The following is a 20,496-nucleotide window of genomic DNA, read 5'->3' as shown; positions in this document are numbered from 1 at the left end:
ATGGGGGGAGAGGAAAGAAGGGGAGTGGACTATGAAATGAGGAAAGATTGAATCATTACTTTAACATCGATGAATTATTATAAAGTGGTAAATACTTTTTCGTCTTTAATTAGATGTTTTAGATTCAAATTTCCTGAATACAGAATTGACTTGTTTAAAAAACATCCTCTTAATATGAGACTTTTTGGTGCGAATTCAAATTTCATTGGACTCAATATGAATATCAAACCTCCGATGATAAAAAAATAAAATTATTCCTTCTTCTATTATTTCAAGGGAGGGTGGGGCAAAAGGGGGCTGGCTATGAAATGATGGAAGATTGAATCATACTTTCATCTAGCAACGGGAGATTATGGTGAAGTGGTAAATATTTTTCATTTTTAATCAAATGTATTGTATTCGAATTTTTCCAAATACAATATTGTTCTTATTAGAGATTATTTTACTTTTCAATATAAGACTTTTCGATGCAAATTCAATATGAATATCAAATATCGAATGATTAATCTATTATTTGAAGGGAGTAGGGATGGGGTATGTGGATGATACATTAATGACCTAAACAAAATTCTTGAATTGATTTTTTATTTAGTATTTTGAATTTTTATTTTTTATTTAATCAAACATCATTATCATAAAATAGCTATTTGGACATTGGTGAGGTGGCTTCTTGATGTCCATAGATGAATTGTGGTTTGTAGATAACATCCATAACTTTTTTGTCGGTTGTTATGAATGATGAATTTTATATATTATATCCATAAAAATTATCAGTAAAAACAGATATAATTTAATTTTCTTATTTACTTTTCATAGTATAACTTTTATAGCTATAAATTTGATGGAGACATATATTAAATGTGGATTATATTTTTTACTAAGTAGGAAAAAGCTTTAAAAAGCACTACCACTTAAAAAATTCAAATGTTTAGTGTCCTTCATTTGCTAGAAAATGCACGTATTTGCCTCTCTCTAAATAAATGTGTTTGATAATGTCAAAAGTTAATTTATACAAAAAAAAATCAACTATGCCAAATGCTCAAAATTCAAGAAATGGGGAATTATACACTAATTTATACAAGTTAAATTATAAACAACAAAATAATAAGGGGAACTACATTCTGCAACATATCAGCCTAGTCTTTTAATGAGTTGAAATGAGTTGAGGTAGTAAATAGACGAACCAATGACTAGGCCAAACTTGGACGGATTTGATGAATCATATTACTAGAACCAATGACTAGGCCAAACTTAGACGGATTTGACGAATCATATTTTCATGAATGTAACATACAAGTTAGGACACACAAATGCAGGCCATACACAAGTAATCGATCACTGGGTACTATGAATTTGTAACATCATCCGACTATCCAAGCTCTGTTGTCCTGAAAATTCTCCGTTAGACATGATGTTCGTGTTCATATTGATTGCGTAAAGGTCCAACGTTTGTTCTGTTATTAGTCCAAGACTCTCCTCATCTTGACATTGTTGAGTTTTAGACCATGGATGTTTTGTGAACTTCCTTAGTCCTTCTAGCTCCATGGCTACTTCTTTCATCGTAGGCCTTTCTTCACTCGTTAACCTTAAACATCTCTTCGCGAGCTCAGCAACACCTTGACATTGCTCAAAACTTCCTTCTCGTAGCACACGTGTCTCAAGTACTTGAAACAATCGATTTTCCTTAATAGACCTAACGAAAAATGCAGCTAGATTTCTCTCTTGTTCGGATGCTGTAGTATCTAGTGGCATTCGCCCTGTTAAGAGCTCTGCAAGAACCACGCCAAAACTATAAACGTCACTCTTTTCTGTCAATTGACTTGTGTGGAAGTATTCAGGATCTAAGTAACCTAAAGTTCCTTGAACCAATGTAGTCACTTGAGTTTGATCCAATGACACTAATCTAGAAGCCCCGAAATCTGATATTTTTGCAGTGTAATTCTCATCGAGTAGAATGTTTGTAGACTTCACATCTCGATGAATTACAGGTGTAGAAGCTGCAGAATGAAGATACGCAAGTGCACCAGCGGCTTCAGATGCTATTCTTAATCGATTTTCCCATGAAAACCAACGCGTTTGATCTCCACCATCATGAATATGGTAATAGAGTGTACCTTTGGAAATGTATTCATAGACTAGTAGAGGCACTTCAGACTCCAAACAACACCCCAAGAGTTTCACCACGTTTCGATGATTGACTTCTGAAAGAATGATCACTTCATTGATGAACAATTCTATTTGGCTGACGTCCATTGTTCTAGACTTTTTAATTGCAACTACACGTTTGTCCAGAAGGACACCTTTGTAAACGGTACCATAACCACCTCGGCCTAGGATACGATCCTCAGCATAGTTGTTGGTGGATTTCTTGAGTTCTGCTGCTGTAAATATCTTAGCTGCATACTCCATACCACCCTCATTTGATCAGAGTTTCTGCATGAGCATCAATCCACCATTTTTCTGAAAAAACGTTTCCCTGAGTCTTATGAGTCGTCTTCTTTTGATGCCTAAGTATATCCAAGTTGCACTGATGACCAAAGCCAGAAAGCCAAAGCACAAACCTGCAATGAAAGTGCAAATTTAGTATACTCTTAACCATTTTCATTTTATATGAAGGTGTTTGACTGGACACAGAGTAGACGTACCGAGTGAGAGTTGAAGGATGGGTGACTTAGAGTTCTTAGGGATGCAACCGTGGCCGTCCTTTTTGCCATCACCAATCTGACCATGTGGACAAGTACAGCTGTAGCCTCCAGGAAAGTTATTGCATATCCCATCACAAGGATTCTCGTTCTCGCATTCATTTATATCTGTCAATTAATCAAACATCAGAACGTAAAGAGGTTGTTTCTGATAGACCCTCGGCTCAAATGCAACATTAACCAACACATATAACATCATTCGAACACAGTAACTTTGGCTCAAACCTTACTAAACAAGCACAAATCGTAGATTCCTAACCAAGTTACGACAATTTCAAACTCGAACACAAAAAGTTCAAATCATGAATTCAGTCTTACCTATGCAACCTGGACTGATATAAGGGTTCCCCTGGTATCCCAGTTTGCAGCTGCAACGATAACCTCCGAGGCCTGTCTTAGAATCTACACAAACACTATTTTCTCCACAAGCATAATCTGCTGATTTCTTAGCCACAGAACAACTACCATTGCCAATAACCCAATCAATCACCACAGGGACTTCCTCTATAACCTTGTTCCTGAAACTTGAATTTGACAAATCCGAGCTCTTGAAAATGAACTTATCAGGCTCACCAAGAAACACGTAGCCACAAGGGTTAAAAGAAGACACATTTGTATGGTTATTCAAACTCCTTGTTAGACTCACAAAACTCTTCAAACCTGTTGGGATTGAAGTCTGGCAACATCCAATTCCTGAGCAATATCCTTCAATTATATCCTCTTTTTTCGCGCATAGTGAAATGCATCCACCAGTAAAGTTCCTCCTTTCATAGCCGAGAATGAGAGCTAAGTCATCGCAGCCAACTACCATCAAACTATTGAGATCAGAGAAGGAGAAAGACGTCGATCCCAAGCTAAAGTTTATCGAGTCATCATCGATCAACGCCCCTGCTTGATCATAACACCTACTCCCAACATTGTTCTTAAAATAAGAAAGGGCAAGATAAAGAAAAAATAAATAAATAACGGACAAGATCACACCAAATTGCAAGTTACATAAAATAACAGTTATCGTCATTACAATAACAGATTTATAATACAAAAACATTAACATACAAGAAATTTGAAAATTAAAGCATCAATTTTTTGCAAAATCTAGTGATGCTTTACCAGAAGGCCTCTTAATGAAGCAATGATCCCAATAATCAGAGAACAAAATATGTTTGTACACTGGTTTTTCTCCATCTTTTAGCATTTGTGGGAATGAACCAATGACACTATCAAAACTAGGATTCACTAATAGCGGTACAGATATTCGAGCCCTGCTCGAATCAACTGCTACACAATGCTCGATACTCTTGTATCGATCATTGCTCATGATCTGCAATGAGTCACCTATATTAACCGCTAAGGCACCTTTGATAGGATTTACGTGAATCCAGTTGCCTTTAGTCCCTCGGATATATAGGCCTCCTGTGTCGTCCTGGAGGAGCAAAGTTATGCAGCCCATGTCGCAGTGTCTACGAAAACCAATGGCGATACTTGGATTTGGGCATGGTGGATAGTAGTTGATGTTTATAGACATAGTTCCCATCAAGAGAGGTTCTAAAGATTCGTCGATTTCATTGTCATTGAGATCCTTCAATAGCACCTCAAGCAATTTTTTAGCAAGTGGTTTAGCCCACTTTTGATACTCCAAAACTTGGTTCCTATAAATCAATAACAAACTCAGGAATTTTATCAAGAGCATTCAAAGTTTAATGGGAAGGTCAAATTTTTCTCTAATAACGTTCAAGATTCAATGTCAAAGTTAAGAATTTCACTAAGAATGTTTCGAGAGTCTATAAAATAACAACCTCCTTATGCTGCTAAGTCAGAGGTAAAATCTGCATATATCCTACCCTCTCCATACTCTACTTGTGAGATTTTACTAGATATGTAATCGTATAAAAGATAACTTTTCTCCTACATATACGATATACTTTTGATTTAAGTTATTAGCACCATTATAAAATCTTGAGATAATTTTGTATTCAACCACTTAATCTAGTTAGTTTTTAAATATGTTTTGATAAATAGTTGGTGATAGTTCAAAAACGCAAGCACCTCCCAAAAAGTAATACTACTTGAAAACCCGTGACCTATTGATTACACAGAGTAGAAAACCCCAAAACGTTACCTTGTTTGAGGAGGCCAAAGATTGCTATCATTTTGTGGATTACAACCATGTTTTATACTATCCCTCCACTCCAAAACTTTCTCATCTTTGTCACCAATAGCACTCCAAAACATAAACACAGATTCACCAGGACTAAGTTTTTCTTTATGATACTTAACTTTTTCTTCAGCTGGCAATTCAAAGAATTTGTGTGCCGCATCCTTCAAATCTTCAAGAACTTCAATTGGGATCCCATGATTGATGATTTGGAAGAAACCCCACTTGCTTGCTGCTTCTTGAATTGACTTTTCAACATTTAAATCATCAAAATTTGATAAATCAATTGTTGGGATTGATTCTTGATTATCAATTTGGGACATGTCTAGTCTTTGTTCTTTTGGTTGAATGCATTGATTTGGGATAATTTCAAGGTTTGTGTCTACTAGGCCTTTTAGTCCATTTGCTTTCTTGATTACAAAATCAAGTATGTCATCATTTGGTTCAAATTTTGAAGAAGACATTTGTATTGAATCTTGATGAGTGTGTACAAATGGAAGAAGGAAATTTGAGATTTTTTTAATGGTGGATTTGAGAGGGGTGTATATGGGGGCGAGGGAAGGAGGGGGTGGGGAGTTGGCTATGAAATGATGGAAGATTGAATCATTCTTTCATCTAGCAACGAGGGATCATGGTGAAGTGGTAAATATTTTTAATTTTTAATCTAATCTCTTGAATTCAAATTTTCTTAAATACAATATTGTTTGTATTAGAGATTGTTTTACTTCTCAATGTCTTTTTGGCGCAAATTCAATTTTAATTGGATTCAATATGAATATCATATATCGAATGATTAAAAAAAATCATTCCTTCTTCTATTATTTGAAGAGAGTGGGGGTGAGGGTATGTGGATGATATATTAATATAATGACCTAAACAAAATTCTTAAATTGATTTTTTAAATAATGTTTCAAAATTTATTTTTATCTTTTATGTTTAATCAGACATCATTATCATAAAATATATCTTCCAGAAATAGCTATTTGAAAATTGGTGAGGTGGCTTCTTGATGTCCAAAAGGATGAATTGTGGTTTTGTATAATAACATCCCAATCTTTGTTGTCAATTGTCACGATTGATGAAATTTGTATATTATATCCATATAAATTATCAGTAAAAATAGTATAATTTAATTTTCTTATTTACTTTTAATAATGTCAAAAGTAAAATTATACATAAATTTCAACTATGCCAAATGTTCAAAATTCAAGAAATGTGGTATTATATTGGTTAAAATGTAAACAACAAAGTACAAAAGGGAACTATATTCTGCAACATATCAGCACAGTTTTTTAATGCGGTAAAATGAATTGAGCTAGTAAACAAACGAACCAATGACCAGTCCAAACTTCGACGGATTTGACGGATCATATTTTCATGAATGAATTTTGACACATTTAGTTAAAAGGAAACTCTACATTCTGCAACATACAAGTTAGAACACAAAAATGCAGACTTTACACAAGTAATCGATCACCGGGGACTATGAATTTGTAACATCATCCGACTATCCAAGCTCTGTTGTCCTGAAAATTCTCCGTTAGACATGATGTTCGCGTTCATATTAATCGCATAAAGGTCCAATGTTTGTTCTGTTATTAGTCCAAGACTCTCCTCATCTTGACATTGTTGAGTTTTAGACCATGGATGTTTTGTGAACTTCCTTAGTCCTTCTAGCTCCATGGCTACTTCTTTCATCGTAGGCCTTTCTTCACTCGTTAACCTAAAACATCTCTTCGCGAGCTCAGCAACACCTTGACATTGCTCAAAACTTCCTTCTCGTAGCACACGTGACTCAAGTACTTGAAACAATCGATTTTCCTTAATAGACCTAACGAAAAATGCAGCTAGATTTCTCTCTTGTTCGGATGCTGTAGTATCTAGTGGTATTCGCCCTGTTAAGAGCTCTGCAAGAACCACGCCAAAACTATAAACGTCACTCTTTTCTGTCAATTGACTTGTGTGGAAGTATTCAGGATCTAAGTAACCTAAAGTTCCTTGAACCAATGTAGTCACTTGAGTTTGATCCAATGACACTAATCTAGAAGCCCCGAAATCTGATATCTTCGCGGTGTAATTCTCATCTAGTAGAATATTTGTAGACTTCACATCTCGATGAATTACAGGTGTAGAAGCTGCAGAATGAAGATACGCGAGTGCACCAGCAGCTTCAGATGCTATTCTTAATCGATTTTCCCATGAAAACCAACGCGTTTGATCTCCACCGTCATGAATATGGTAATAGAGTGTACCTTTGGAAATGTATTCATAGACTAGTAGAGGCACTTCAGACTCCAAACAACACCCCAAGAGTTTCACCACGTTTCGATGATTGACTTCTGAAAGAATGATCACTTCATTGATGAACAATTCTATTTGGCTGACGTCCATTGTTCTAGACTTTTTAATTGCAACTACACGTTTGTCCGGAAGGACACCTTTGTAAACGGTACCATAACCACCTCGGCCTAGGATACGTTCGTCAGCATAGTTGTTGGTTGATTTCTCGAGTTCTGCTGCTGTAAAGATCTTAGCTGCAGACTGCATACCACCCTCATTTGATCGGAGTTTCTGCGTGAGCATCAATCCACCATTTTTCTGAAAAAACGTTTCCCTGAGTCTTATGAGTCGTCTTCTTTTGATGCCTAAGTATATCCAAGTTGCACTGATGACCAAAGCTAGAAAACCAAAGCACAAACCTGCAATGAAAGTGAAACTTTAGTATACTCTTAACCGTTTTCATTTTATATGAAGGTGTTTGACTGGACACAGAGTAGACGTACCGAGTGAGAGTTGAAGGATGGGTGACTTAGAGTTCTTAGGGATACAACCGTGGCCGTCCTTTTTGCCATCACCAATCTGACCATGTGGACAAGTGCAGCTGTAGCCTCCAGGAAAGTTATTGCATATCCCATCACAAGGATTCTCGTTCTCGCATTCATTTATATCTGTCAATTAATCAAACATCAGAAGGTAAAGACATTATTTCTGATAGACCCTCGGCTCAAATGCAACACTAACCAACACATATAACACCATTCGAACACAGTAACTTTGGCTCAAACCTTACTAAACAAGCACAACAATTTCAAACTCGAACACAAAAAGTTCAAAATATGCATTCAGTCTTACCGATGCAACCTGGACTGATATAAGGGTTCCCCTGGTATCCCGGTTTGCAGTTGCAACGATAACCTCCGAGGCCTGTCTTAGAATCTACACAAACACTATTTTCTCCACAAGCATAATCTGCTGATTTCTTAGCCACAGTGCAACTACCATTGCCAATAACCCAATCAATCACCACAGGGACTTCCTCTAAAACCTTGTTCCTGAAACTCGAATTTGACAAATCCGAGCTCTTGAAAGTGAACTTATCAGGCTCACCAAGAAACACGTAGCCACAAGGGTTAAAAGAAGACACATTTGTATGGTTATTCAAACTCCTTGTTAGACTCACAAAACTCTTCAAACCTGTTGGGATTGAAGTCTGGCAACATCCAATTCCCGAGCAATATCCATCAATTATATCCTCTTTTTTCGTGCACAGAGAAATGCATCCACTAGTAAAGTTCCTCCCTTCATAGCCGAGAATGATAGCTAAGTCATCGCAGCCAGTTACCATCAAACTATTGAGATCAGAGAAGGAGAAAGACGTCGATCCCAAGCTAAAGTTTATCGAGTCATCATTGATCAATGCCCCTGCTTGATCATAACACCTGCTCCCAACATTGTTCTTAACAAGTATATGCTCATCTAGGAGATCAACCACTTCAATAACTTTGCCAGAAAGAAAAGCCTTTGGAGGATTGAACGAAACGTTGCAAGTGATATCGAATGAAGGATCAATCGAGCAGCCTGTTCCGTTACCAATACCAAAAGGAAATGGAACAGTTAAGCTCCCACATTTGCTATCACAGCCAGGTTTGGTTATGGTAGTAGCATTAGCAATGGATTTTGCTGTGAATTGTAACGACGAAACTGAAAACAAGCTACATATTAGTATCATCAAGTGGATTAAAGCCATGTTTTGATTGAAACAGAACGATACACGTTACACAACGATTTTGAATCAGAAGAGAGATTTCAAGAAATGACAGACAAGTCAATCAAACAAAGAACTTAAATATTGGTTAATGCACAATGTTTGAGTATTTATAGAGAGGGAATTGACTAGTTAAGAAGATGGAATAAGTCATCAATATTTGTTTTTTGTCAAATTTGAAAGTGTTTTAGAAATGTTCAAACTTTTACCTAGTATACATGGTTGAACCATTCAACTATATATTTGATACTTTGATACTAATAGTCCTCATACTTCCCTTGTTGGAAGTTTCTAAAAGAAAATTTGATGATCGTGATGTTCGGGTCAGCTTTCGCGCACTTAACTAATTCCACGAGATATCTGTCACCTTCCACCAGCAACAAGTACCAGGTAACTCTATCCACTAAAGCTAGGATAGAACGACAATAATATAATTGTTGTATCCAAGTAAAGTCAAACTTTGTACTAATATGTTTAGATATTATCTTTTGTATGAAAAAAATATTTTGGTTGTTATATTATCACTATCATGGTCATTGCAAATAAAATAAAGTTATTATAAAATATGACACTTCTAATAGTTTTTCAAGAAGTATTATACACCTTCATTTCATTTTACTTTGACTCCTATATTAAAAATAACTGTTTCAGTTTACTTGTCCATTTTTATAAATCAAGAGAGTTTTATTATTTTTTTCCATAACATCCTTAATGTTGTAATTATATAAAATAGTAGTATAGTCAAATTGAGAGTTTCAATACATTATAAATAAGATTAGTTTAGTAAAATAGACCTCTAATTTAACCTTTATTCAGGGGTTTGTAGGTCAACAAAGGTCAAGTAATATGAAACAGAAGGAGTCAAAAAGAGCAACCACACAAAGAAGCCAAGAAAAATTCAACATTTGCTAAAAATACATAAATCTAATTTTGACTATTTGTACCATATAATTTTCTAACAAAGGAGGTTCAGATGAACCCCTTGCTAGATATAAAAAGTAACACTAATTTGCTAAAGGATCATGATTATCGAAATTAATTAAACTCCAGTCCTTAGATTATGCTCCATTAGAACATAAGACTATTAAAATCATATAAAATGAGGGGTATTCAGGATTTTTTAATGATGGGTGCATTATTACAAAAAGGTTGATCTAAGATATAAATTTGATCGGTTTGACATTTAGATTTTTACTACTGAAAACGTTAAAATTTTAATATTATACGTCCAAAATTAATTCTTATATATATATATATATATATATATATATAATGCCAAAAGTGCTACTAATTACCACTTAGAGAAGTGTTATCTAATTTTAGAAAGAAAAATAAAACAAGATAAATATAAAATTCAAATTTCTAACCTCACGTAGAGAGGTACACCCAGCCATTATCGGCATTATGTGATTTCCGAATGTGGATTCACATATCTATATTTTAATATTTTTTCAAAAATATAACACTACTATATATGATCTCGGGAGGGGAGCATGGGTTCACGTGAACCCGGTGACTCCCCTGGATATGCCTCTGCAGTGATATAATATATACTCATATATCAAAATCAACATAATTAATATATGTATAACTCTAATTTGTACTCAACCATAATTCTTGTGACCTCAGGGAATTGAGTGTAGACTTGGAGAATCAATATAAGAATATTATCTCCTTTAATTTTCTGCAATTTGCTTTTAATCTAAAAGCTAGTGTAGTCAACTATTTGTTTTAATAAATGTTCACAATTCATCTGTCTTGTGTTTTCATTTTAAGTCAACTGAGCATCTCCGCGACGAGATTAAATATTTGGATCGAATCATAATTCACACCGTCCATCTTGAACAAATAAGAAGCGTGGGCGATAGATTACACATTAATTGTTGGATCACACAATAGAAAAAACGCACAACTAAAAGATGCATTATACTCTTACATGTGAAATATTTATCTTCATATGAGTTCGTTAATATTAGTCGTGACAATAAGTCGAGAGCGAAATAATATATATCGATAGAAATAAAAAGATCAACGATGGAACGAAAAACGAAATCTTACGAAACAACGGACAATAAATTTAATTTTGTGAACAAGTTTTGTATTACGCTATCCAACAGTCCACTTCCTTGTGTTGGAATATTTTTTTATTTTTTTAATGGATGATTTAAGAACAAATTCTTAAATATATAAGTTTTATAGATGTCCTTTTAATGACAAAAATAAACACATTGAGGAATTTATCTAAGCAATATGAAGTTTTTGTAATATTTCCATAAACATTAAAAAAAAATTGAGTATTGTAGAATGTCAATTATAGAGTAATTAAGCAATATTTTTACAATCAAAAGAGTGGATGAAGCTGCTCTTTCCTTAACCAGAAGTCTAGGGTTAGAGCGTCGTATATCCGGAATAGTCGAGCTCTAATGCGGGCCCGGAAACCAAATAGAAAACAAAAAAAAAGTAATATTTTTATTAAAGATAATTGCAATTGAATATCTTTCTTCGATGATCTAGTTTACAAAATAGCAATTGCAATTTTAACTCATTAAATAACCAAAAGAAATAAAAATCAAACGAGTTAGGATAATTACTCAAATTTAAATTTATAAAATTTAAATTCTGAATTTGTCATTCACTCATAAATTGTATATCTCAACCTAAAAAAAAAAAAACTATTTAAATAAACTCATCTAAACCAACCTGAATGAAAACTAAGTGTTTTGTGATTAAGACTAATTGTGATAATTAGTATACAAAGAACGGTTCATTTTTTCCTTAATTTTAAGTCCAAGTGTCAACAATTGAAAGAAGGTTGATTTTGATGGAATCATTTTTTTTATTTTGTCTTTTTTGGACTTTTCTTCATCTTAGGTAGGACTCGGTTCCTTACGAATCCGCCTATATTAGGATTACTCGTTAACGATAGTTTAAATTTAAAATATTTGCCCTTCTTATTATATACATATTTATATTATAATATAATATATGTACATGTCATAGCCCGAGGAAAATTCACCCATACAAACTTTGGAATGGATCAAATGATCAAGGTTTCAAAGATGTCAACCTTAGAGTCCGGCATGAAATTTGTTTCTTATTCGGTGTTCAGTATCAGTTACTAAAAAAATTATTATTTTATTACTAAAAAATATTTAGTGCCTATATATACAGACATTTTGATTGAATTGGGTGAGAAAGGGAAAAATAGTGATGTATTCATAGAGAAAAATTAGGAAATTTTTCACTATTTTAGTAAAAATTTGTTTCCTAGTTCCAACCATACATTTTTCTAATAAGATGATATTATTGAAATGAGTGAGAAAATCATGTTTTATAACACAAATTTCTTACTGAATCGCGGTGTGAAAAAACTTTGTTTCTAGGAGTGTACCCGCTATGGGGCCTGACTGATTCAGAGTCCAGTATGCAAATTCCACTTTGGGAGTAAAGCACTCTCTATGAAAAACAACTTTATTCTCATAGTTCAAGCTCGAGACACTGATTAAGGAAAAGAGAGAAAATGTTAATCTTTGGAATTAATCAAAACCACACCAAAGTCAAATATTGTGTGCGTGTCGAATCCTCCAAAAGTAGCCCGTCGTTTTTGAATTCAAATAATCCTTCCTCTGCCTTCTGCTCTCGTATCATGTCATGCCATGAATCATAAGATGGGAAAGATCAGTAAATCATTGAAATCCGGTGCTCTATGTTCCAGTTATGCGGGGGTTCTGGGAAGGATTGGACCACAAGTGTCTATTATATGTAGTCTTATCTTACATTTATGCAAAGAGATTGTTTCCACAACTCGAACATGTGACCAAGAGATCATACCAGTTACACCACGGCTCCCCTTTAAAAAAGATTCTTCACGTGATTGACCAATAAAAAAGAACCACGTCTACACGTACGAAAGCATCTTGAGGAAGTAAATCAAGCAAATAAAGATATGTTTATGCTAACAATTTAAGCTTTTAGATGAGACGGTCACATCACCTATCAACGTACGCGCAAAAAGATTACCATTTGCCTCAGAGTCCAAATTTTGACGCAGAAGATACAGAGATCAGATCAGGAAACCAGAAGCACTTGAACTTCAATTTGTTTCATCTTTAGGACAGGATCAGTAACACTAACTCACTCATCAATATCAATCTTCAACTTCTGGATCTATAATACAAGAAACATATGTTAAACGTCAAAACTAGAACGAATTAATCGTAAGAGAGTGGCGTATAGTACCTGGATAAGAAGACCACGAGCAAGTTCCCCGGATAAGACATTTTGATGTGAATGGAAACCTACAAATGTTGATGGCTCGCGAAAATATAAGCCCTTTACAGACAGACAGACAGATAGATAGACAAATAGACAGATAGATAGATAGATAGATAGATAGACAACAATAACAGAAACAGGATCATTTCTTTGTCTGCTTAGCAGCTTAGCCACAGCGAACATATATACATTGTTTCCGAAAGACTCTTGGCTCAAGTAACGTATAACAAAGAACATACATAAGTAAAGAAGACATAACATATAGTAGATGAAGCATTACAGAACATTGGTTACGAAAAAGGGTGATAACCAAAGCACAAGAAACAATCGATAGTAACAAAAATCGAAAGACAACTGACAGGGGAAAACTTCCTTTTTCTAAACATGGTGGAGGGGTCAGCTTGCGCGTACATCAATTGATATCATAGGGTAACTGCTACCTCCTATCAAGAGACTTATCCAACATTTAAGTTTTATAGCTATAGTTAATTACTACAGTCACATAGTCACAATCATGAATCATTATCGCTTATCGTTATTACAATCATCAATCACTATCGATAATTGTCATAACTAGTCATTACTATATATAATTGTTGGTGTTTTTTAAAAATGGGGCAGCACAAAAACATTGAAAATTTCTCTCAATGGATTGAAATAGGTTTCAATTGATTTCAATAATTTTCTTAAGCATTGAGGGGCTTTATATAGCCAACAAGAAATACATAATTTGCATAATTGGAAATTTAAACAACCTAAAATATCTCAACAACATAAACAAACTAACTAAAATTCAAAACTCAAATTTATTTCAAACTAAATAACTTATTTTGCTAAAAGTTACTGCAGTAACTTAAAGCAAATTTCAACAATAATTAATTGTCGTTATCATTCACTACTATCATTTACTATCCATATCGTCCACTACAATTATTAATTATAACCACCAGTTACTATGATCGACAATTATTATTAATCACTATTGTCAGTCATGGTCATATTTGATCACCCACAACCATCACCGTTATCATTATCTACAACTGCCACTTTCAACTGTCATATAATTGTTCAATTTTTTTTTATTGATATAGTATAAATTAATCTGGATTTATTGATTTTAAATAAAAACAAGTTTGTACATTCAGGTGTTGGAAAAAAAACTATTTAGTATTCAAATCTTAATATTAAATTTTAATATTCAAATGCAGAGATTTAAATTTTAACGAAACAAATGAGGTCTTAAATAAGTTAACCACTTAAAATATAGGAATTACCTCATTTATTTATACACATTACCTAGAATAAGTCATAAAATGACACAGTTGTTCCAATTGAAATTGATATGTATTATTAAAAAAAGTAATATAGTTTATATGATTCACGTATTTACATAATAGACGCTTGACAACACGCACAAAAACTTTTTCAAATTGATCTCCAAGTTAATAAAGAAATATCTAAGAATGTTAGTAACTAAGTTGGCAAATTCTGACACATCTCAGTACCCTGGCACTTTATTTGGAGGGTGGTTAGTTATTATTTCATAGTACGTATTGTTTTAATGAAACAATGTGTGGATAGATTGTATCCTTCTCTCTGTTACATAATAAAATATCATATATTAATAATTTGAATGATAAGTCAAAAAGAAAAGTAGAGTACGAGATAGAAATACTATAAAAAGTACAATAAATGACAAAATAAAATTATTAAATAACAAGTAAAAGACAAAATGAGAAGAAAATATAAAGTAACAATGCAATAACACCAAATCAATCGTTACTTTTCGTCTATGTAATGATAGATTTTAAACGATACGATATAATATAATTTAATTAACAATCAAACATGGTATTTAAACTAGCAATACAATAGGTAACAATCATCCAAACAAGGTGTTCATGTAACCTCCAACCTAGAATATATATTTCTGAATTAGAAGTTAGAAATTGTACATGTTTTTCCTAAGATGCTTGTTGATGAACAATACACAAGACTATAAATACAGATACCTAAGTCACAACTAAAATAAAAACCTGAGCTTCATTCACAATGATGCCCTTTTTCCTTTTACATTTGAACTAAAATTCCTAAAAAAGACTAGAAGAACAAGCCTGTCTACTTGTATGTGAGTTGTAACTGCTCTAAACACATTAGAATAACAATACCTATCCTTCTTCGTCGTAATCTTCCTCTTCCTCGTCTAACCCTTGGTTTAAGTTGGCCAATTGAATTGGATCGATGGCCATCTTTTCCATCTCGGACAGGGACCATCCAGGGATTTCCTCATGCTTCACTTCAGGAGGCGGTGGTGCTGGTGCTGGTGCTGGTGCTGGTGTTGCTGATGATGATAAAGGGACTTCAGATGGCATTGGTGTGGATTCCACACTCTCGTTTAAGTCAATGTTGAGATCGAAGTTTCTAGCAGGGGCGACGACTTCTGGGGAGCATTTAGCAGCTGAAATGTTCTTTGAATCTACTGCTGATTCTGCTACATAGTCTACCATTCTTTCATCATTTTGCTTTTGGTTCTCATCATCCTTTTGATGTGAAATATCAGCAGCAGGGTCTTCAAGTTTCTCCTTGTGAACATTGGAGTCACCTTTCTCTACTGCTCGTGCACCTCTACCACGGCCTCTACCCCTACCCCTACCTCGTCCCCTTCCAGTACCACTGTTGTTTGCAGTCTCATTCTGTGATTTCAACAAAAAAGGCACTATTATACAGGAAGCACAAATACATAGAAGAAATTGGATTACATACAACATTTGATGTAAAAAGGCACTGTTATACAGGAAGCACAAATACATAGAAGAAATCGGATTACATACAACATTTGATGTAAACAGTTTGTAGCTTAGTCAATGTTTAAACAAATGGGCTATCTATGGAAAACCCAAAATTTAAAGGAATAGTTACTTAACCAGACAAACTAATACACTATTATCAAACACAGCGAGAGTTCAAAAAAGAAAAATCAAACACGCCCTGTATCAGTGATGCAACAGTTTATGAATTTTGATCTGTATCAGTGATACAATAGTTTCTGAAATTCGCTTTGTATCAGTGATGCAATAATTTGCTCTTTATCAGTGATACAACAATTTGTTCCATATCTTATGTTGTATCACTGATACAGAGTGAATTTCAAAAACACTCTCTGCATTTGGTAATTATCCAAAGTACCGCTACGTTTAGTAATTATGCCTCAACCTATCCCTATTTCTGAAGTTTTAATCAAGTTTAAACCCAACATTATCAAAAAGGAATAATCTCCATACCGCATGATTCCTTTTGGTATCATCATCACTGTCATGATCATCTTCTTCAGCAACTTTCCTGAATCAGCAAACAGTCAGCCGTTAATGATACAAATTCACTACCCCGAAACCCATCACAGGCAAGAAAAAAAAACCATAGGAAGTACAATTTTCTAACCTTCTTTTGGTGGCCGATTCAGCACTAGCATCTGACCCACCTAGATCAGGAACCCGGCTCACTACATCCTTCAGGAAATCAAACACATTAAAGCTCTGGATACAATGTTTCCTGTGAAGTAGAGGGACCAAGTTAGCTGATAACCATAGACCTAATACAATGTGTACTATCATAACAGTAAATTAAACTTACAAATGGAAAGAATTCATTGTTTTTGCTCCTTTCTTGAGGGTGATCTCATATGTACGGTCACAAAGATCTTGCAGAAAGAGTTCAAGGGCTTTTGCTGAATATAACGTTGACAAACACGAGTTAGGATAAACAAAATGAACCACACAAAAATAGATACCAAGAAGCAAAGGAATGAATACAGGTAAACAGATCTTAAATCAGTTGAACCAAATGCAAAAAGAAATTCATTGAAATAAAGGACTTACAGACTAAAAGAGGAACAGCCATCGCAATCTTCCCCACATCCTCATCAGCTTGCATAATCTTTTTAATCCGAGCCTGCAAATAAATGACAATGAGGTATTAGAACAGTTAAAATCTTCGATTCAGCAACTTTATCAACGGAGACAATAACTTCATATAACAATAGTCAATTAGATTAAGTAATTTCATGTACAACCAGATGTTAACATACAAAACTTTTAAAAGCAATAGCAATAGCTAGGTTTCAAATTCCAATCACCATAATTCTTACCTTGAAACCAAACATCAGTACAACATACTGTTGAACCATGAAAGATACAGACTAGCAGACCGCACTAAATTACAGGCAATCCACATATAAAACGTCAAATACACATTTGGTGCATGCATGCCCATTCCCACAATTAGTTTGTATTATAGTATTAGGAAGAGGTCAATCATTGTCTAGTTTCCCATATCACTATTATTAACATTACTCTCCTACATTCTTGTTTTTCAATCTTACTATTACTTGTTGTTTCCAATGCTTCGGTTTGTATTATTTGATATGGCTTATTGCTATTGTTTTTGTCTCATTATTTTTGGCATGGCTTCTTCACTACTATATGTCCTTTTCATTCTGATTTTGATATGCTTTACAAGGTAGAAGTAAGGTTGCATAAACATCACCCTCCCGGACTACACTTGCGGGATTACACTGGGTATATTGTTGTCCCAACTACCAGTTCTAAATTCATGCATACCAACCTAACAAATACCCTCTCCAACCAGGTAAGTTCAACTCTTTACAGGCACCCTGAATTAGAAACTTGCTTTAAAAATTAAATCAAAACATCAGACTTGTCCATGGAACAAAGCTATTTAAATGCACTGCCTAGGTGAATTTCAGTCATAGAACTACTTTTACAATTTGTACTTGCTCTGTCTAGGTGGATTTCAGTTATAGAACTACTTTTACAATTTGTACATATGTTTACCCAAATTGCCTCTCTACCTTCTCAAAGGTAGCGGTAAGGTTTGCATAGACTCTACCTGTGTTTGTTGTTGTTATTGTTGTTACTTACCTCTCCCAAAAAAAATACAGTACTACTTTTTGCAACTTCAAAGAACTGTTTTTGCTCTCAGCAAATAAGGAGAAGGTTAAAAAAATACGGACAAAAATATGGTCCAGTAACTATCACAAACAACTTACTATATGTTCAAAACATACCACGGAGCACTGACAGCTTAGGCAAGATCAGATTTCTTCGTCTACTATTAAGACCTAATTGCCGGATTCAAGAGAAAAAAATCCATACTTCTTGTACCTCAACTCCAAGAAACAAGAGAACATGTGTTCTCTTTTCTTCTTTCTGCTTTCATTTGTGAGGCACCTCATCTAGTACTCAACCTTAACCTGTTTAATATCCAAACCAAACTAAGCAAATACACACAGTAACATGAAAACAAGGCAACTCCCACGAGCCAACCAAGAAGTCATACTTGAGCTCAACCTTTTCAATCAACAATAAAATGGTAGATATCCAAACACACTTACTTTCTTTAGTGAGGCACCTCATCTAGTACTCAACCTATTTTAATATCCAACTAAACGAAGCAAATACACACTAACATGAAAACAAGGCAACTACTAGAATCCAAAAAAAAAGTCATACTCAAGCTCCACCTTTTCAACCAATAATAAAATAAGTGCCACATCCAAACCAAGCCATACCTTGAACCTTAGAAAAGTTTGACCATTCTATTCATTCAATAGCCTTACAACTACCACCCAAACATCAAAGCTCACAGATTAATTCTCAAAGAAAAAAAAAACTAATATAAGAACAAGGCAACTCCCCGGAGCCAAACAAGAAATCATATTCAAGCTCCACCCTTTCACCCTACAGTGAATAGTCAACACACAAACTCAGCTATACCTTGAACCTTACAAATTAGACAGTTGTATTCATTCATTTGCCTTATAACTATCACCAAGACATCAAAGCTCAGCTTCATTCCCCTCAAAAAGGAACTTGATAGTCTAAAAAAATCCAAAGTTTCAAATTTACCAGCAACAAATAAATAGTAGACATCCAAACCCAGCCATACCTTGAACCTTATATATTAAACAGTTCTATTCATTCAACAGCCTAATAACTATCATCAAAACTCAAAGCTTTACTCCCAAAGGAAATAAACGATCCAAACTTTCAAATTTACAAGCAACAATTAAACCATAGACATCCAAACCTATCCATACCTTGGAACCTTACAAATTTGACAGTTCCATCCATTCAATAGCCTTATAACTATCACCAAAACATCAAAGCTCAAATCTTTATTCCCACAAAAACAGAACTAAAAGCTCCAAACTTTCAAATTTACAAGAACACCCAAAAACCTATATTTTTAACCAAAACCAAGACTACCCAGGGAAAAGAAAAACCCATTCATACCCTTAACCTTACAAATTTGTCAGTTCTACTCATTCAATAGCCTTATAACTACCACCAAAACATCAAAGCTCAAAGCTTTATCCCACAAAAAGCTCAAAACTGTTTAATAAACCAAAACCAAGAAAACCCCAGTTACTTTTTTCAATTCAACAACCAAACAAGGGAGAAAAAAACCCATATAGAACATAGAAAATCAAGAACACCCAAAACATAAAAAACCCAAATAAAAAAACTGAATAGAAAGGCGAAAGTGAAACTTACAGCGGGAAATCTGGTATCAAGCCTCTTCCTCATAGCTTCCAACAAATCAAAAACCCCAAATCACTCAAACCCTAGATTTATCAAACTTTTTTTTGCCCCTTTATCACATATAACCCGTGTTTCTTACTATATATCTATATATATATATATACAAAAAAAACTCTTATGAATTTCCCAAGAACCCAAAAAATTCAAAACAAAAATAAAAATTAAAAAATACCCAGACCCAGAAAAATTCTCGAAATCCTTACGTCTTCTTCGGAGAAAAATATAAATATTAAAATAATATTAAAATAAAATTCTTAGCGGGATTCGTTATTCTCGGAGCATCTAATTTATTAACCAATAATATGCTTCCACGTAGGACTGACTGACACTTACTTTTCGATGATTGGTGAAAAGAAAGAGGTGTAAGTACACATGCGATGTATGGAATAGTTATCACCTTTCTTTTTGTCGTTTTGTGGAGTTTTTTAAATTTTATTTTATTTTTTTAATAAATAAAAATGGTGTTTGACTGGTCTCCAGGGTATTTTTATGGCCAGTTTCTACTAGATCCATTGTTTACTTTGATGTGTCCAAAGATCCATCGGTTTCGATTAATTTAGATTCATGATGCTTAATATTTGATCGTAAAGAATATGAGAGAGTTGATTGGATGGTTTATATATATTTTATTTTTAATTTTAATTTCTCATTCGGTGTTTGACACTTACATTACAACCCGTTTAAATATGAATTCACATC

General features: G+C 34.1%; 3 protein-coding genes and 1 pseudogene across 4 annotated transcripts; all 4 read right to left on the bottom strand.

Annotated features, from left to right (window-relative positions):
• Window positions 1-1,022: 1,022 nt before the first annotated feature.
• Window positions 1,023-3,720, bottom strand: LOC125832943 (putative wall-associated receptor kinase-like 16; annotated as a pseudogene).
• Window positions 3,721-3,780: 60 nt separating this feature from the next.
• Window positions 3,781-5,321, bottom strand: LOC125832942 (feruloyl CoA ortho-hydroxylase 2-like). Its single transcript, XM_049512116.1, has 2 exons — window positions 4,822-5,321; window positions 3,781-4,351 (listed from the first exon to the last, which is right to left on the bottom strand). The coding sequence occupies exons 1-2, from the start codon at window positions 5,319-5,321 to the stop codon at window positions 3,781-3,783; spliced, it is 1,071 nt and encodes a 356-aa protein (XP_049368073.1).
• Window positions 5,322-6,330: 1,009 nt separating this feature from the next.
• Window positions 6,331-8,884, bottom strand: LOC125832990 (wall-associated receptor kinase 3-like). The gene is made up of 3 exons (XM_049512158.1): window positions 7,990-8,884; window positions 7,641-7,805; window positions 6,331-7,556 (listed from the first exon to the last, which is right to left on the bottom strand). Exons 1-3 carry the CDS (start codon window positions 8,882-8,884, stop codon window positions 6,331-6,333), a joined length of 2,286 nt encoding a protein of 761 aa, XP_049368115.1.
• Window positions 8,885-15,075: 6,191 nt separating this feature from the next.
• On the bottom strand, window positions 15,076-19,947 carry LOC125833002 (uncharacterized). Of its 2 annotated transcripts, XM_049512169.1 has the most exons (7): window positions 19,750-19,877; window positions 18,358-18,446; window positions 17,053-17,125; window positions 16,808-16,901; window positions 16,616-16,726; window positions 16,459-16,516; window positions 15,076-15,870 (listed from the first exon to the last, which is right to left on the bottom strand). In XM_049512169.1, exons 3-7 carry the CDS (start codon window positions 17,105-17,107, stop codon window positions 15,346-15,348), a joined length of 843 nt encoding a protein of 280 aa, XP_049368126.1. In that variant the 5' UTR covers window positions 17,108-17,125; window positions 18,358-18,446; window positions 19,750-19,877; the 3' UTR covers window positions 15,076-15,345. The 2 variants fall into 2 exon arrangements, with proteins under 2 accessions (XP_049368126.1, XP_049368125.1); XM_049512168.1 differs by lacking the exon at window positions 18,358-18,446 and having other exon boundaries at window positions 19,750-19,947.
• Between the last annotated feature and the right edge of the window lie 549 nt (window positions 19,948-20,496).

The sequence above is a fragment of the Solanum verrucosum genome, unplaced genomic scaffold (genome assembly GCF_900185275.1).
Source record: "Solanum verrucosum unplaced genomic scaffold, falcon-dt-bn FXZP01000016.1, whole genome shotgun sequence".
Classification (NCBI taxonomy): Eukaryota; Viridiplantae; Streptophyta; class Magnoliopsida; order Solanales; family Solanaceae; genus Solanum; species Solanum verrucosum.
This window is presented reverse-complemented; position numbering and strand designations above follow the sequence as displayed.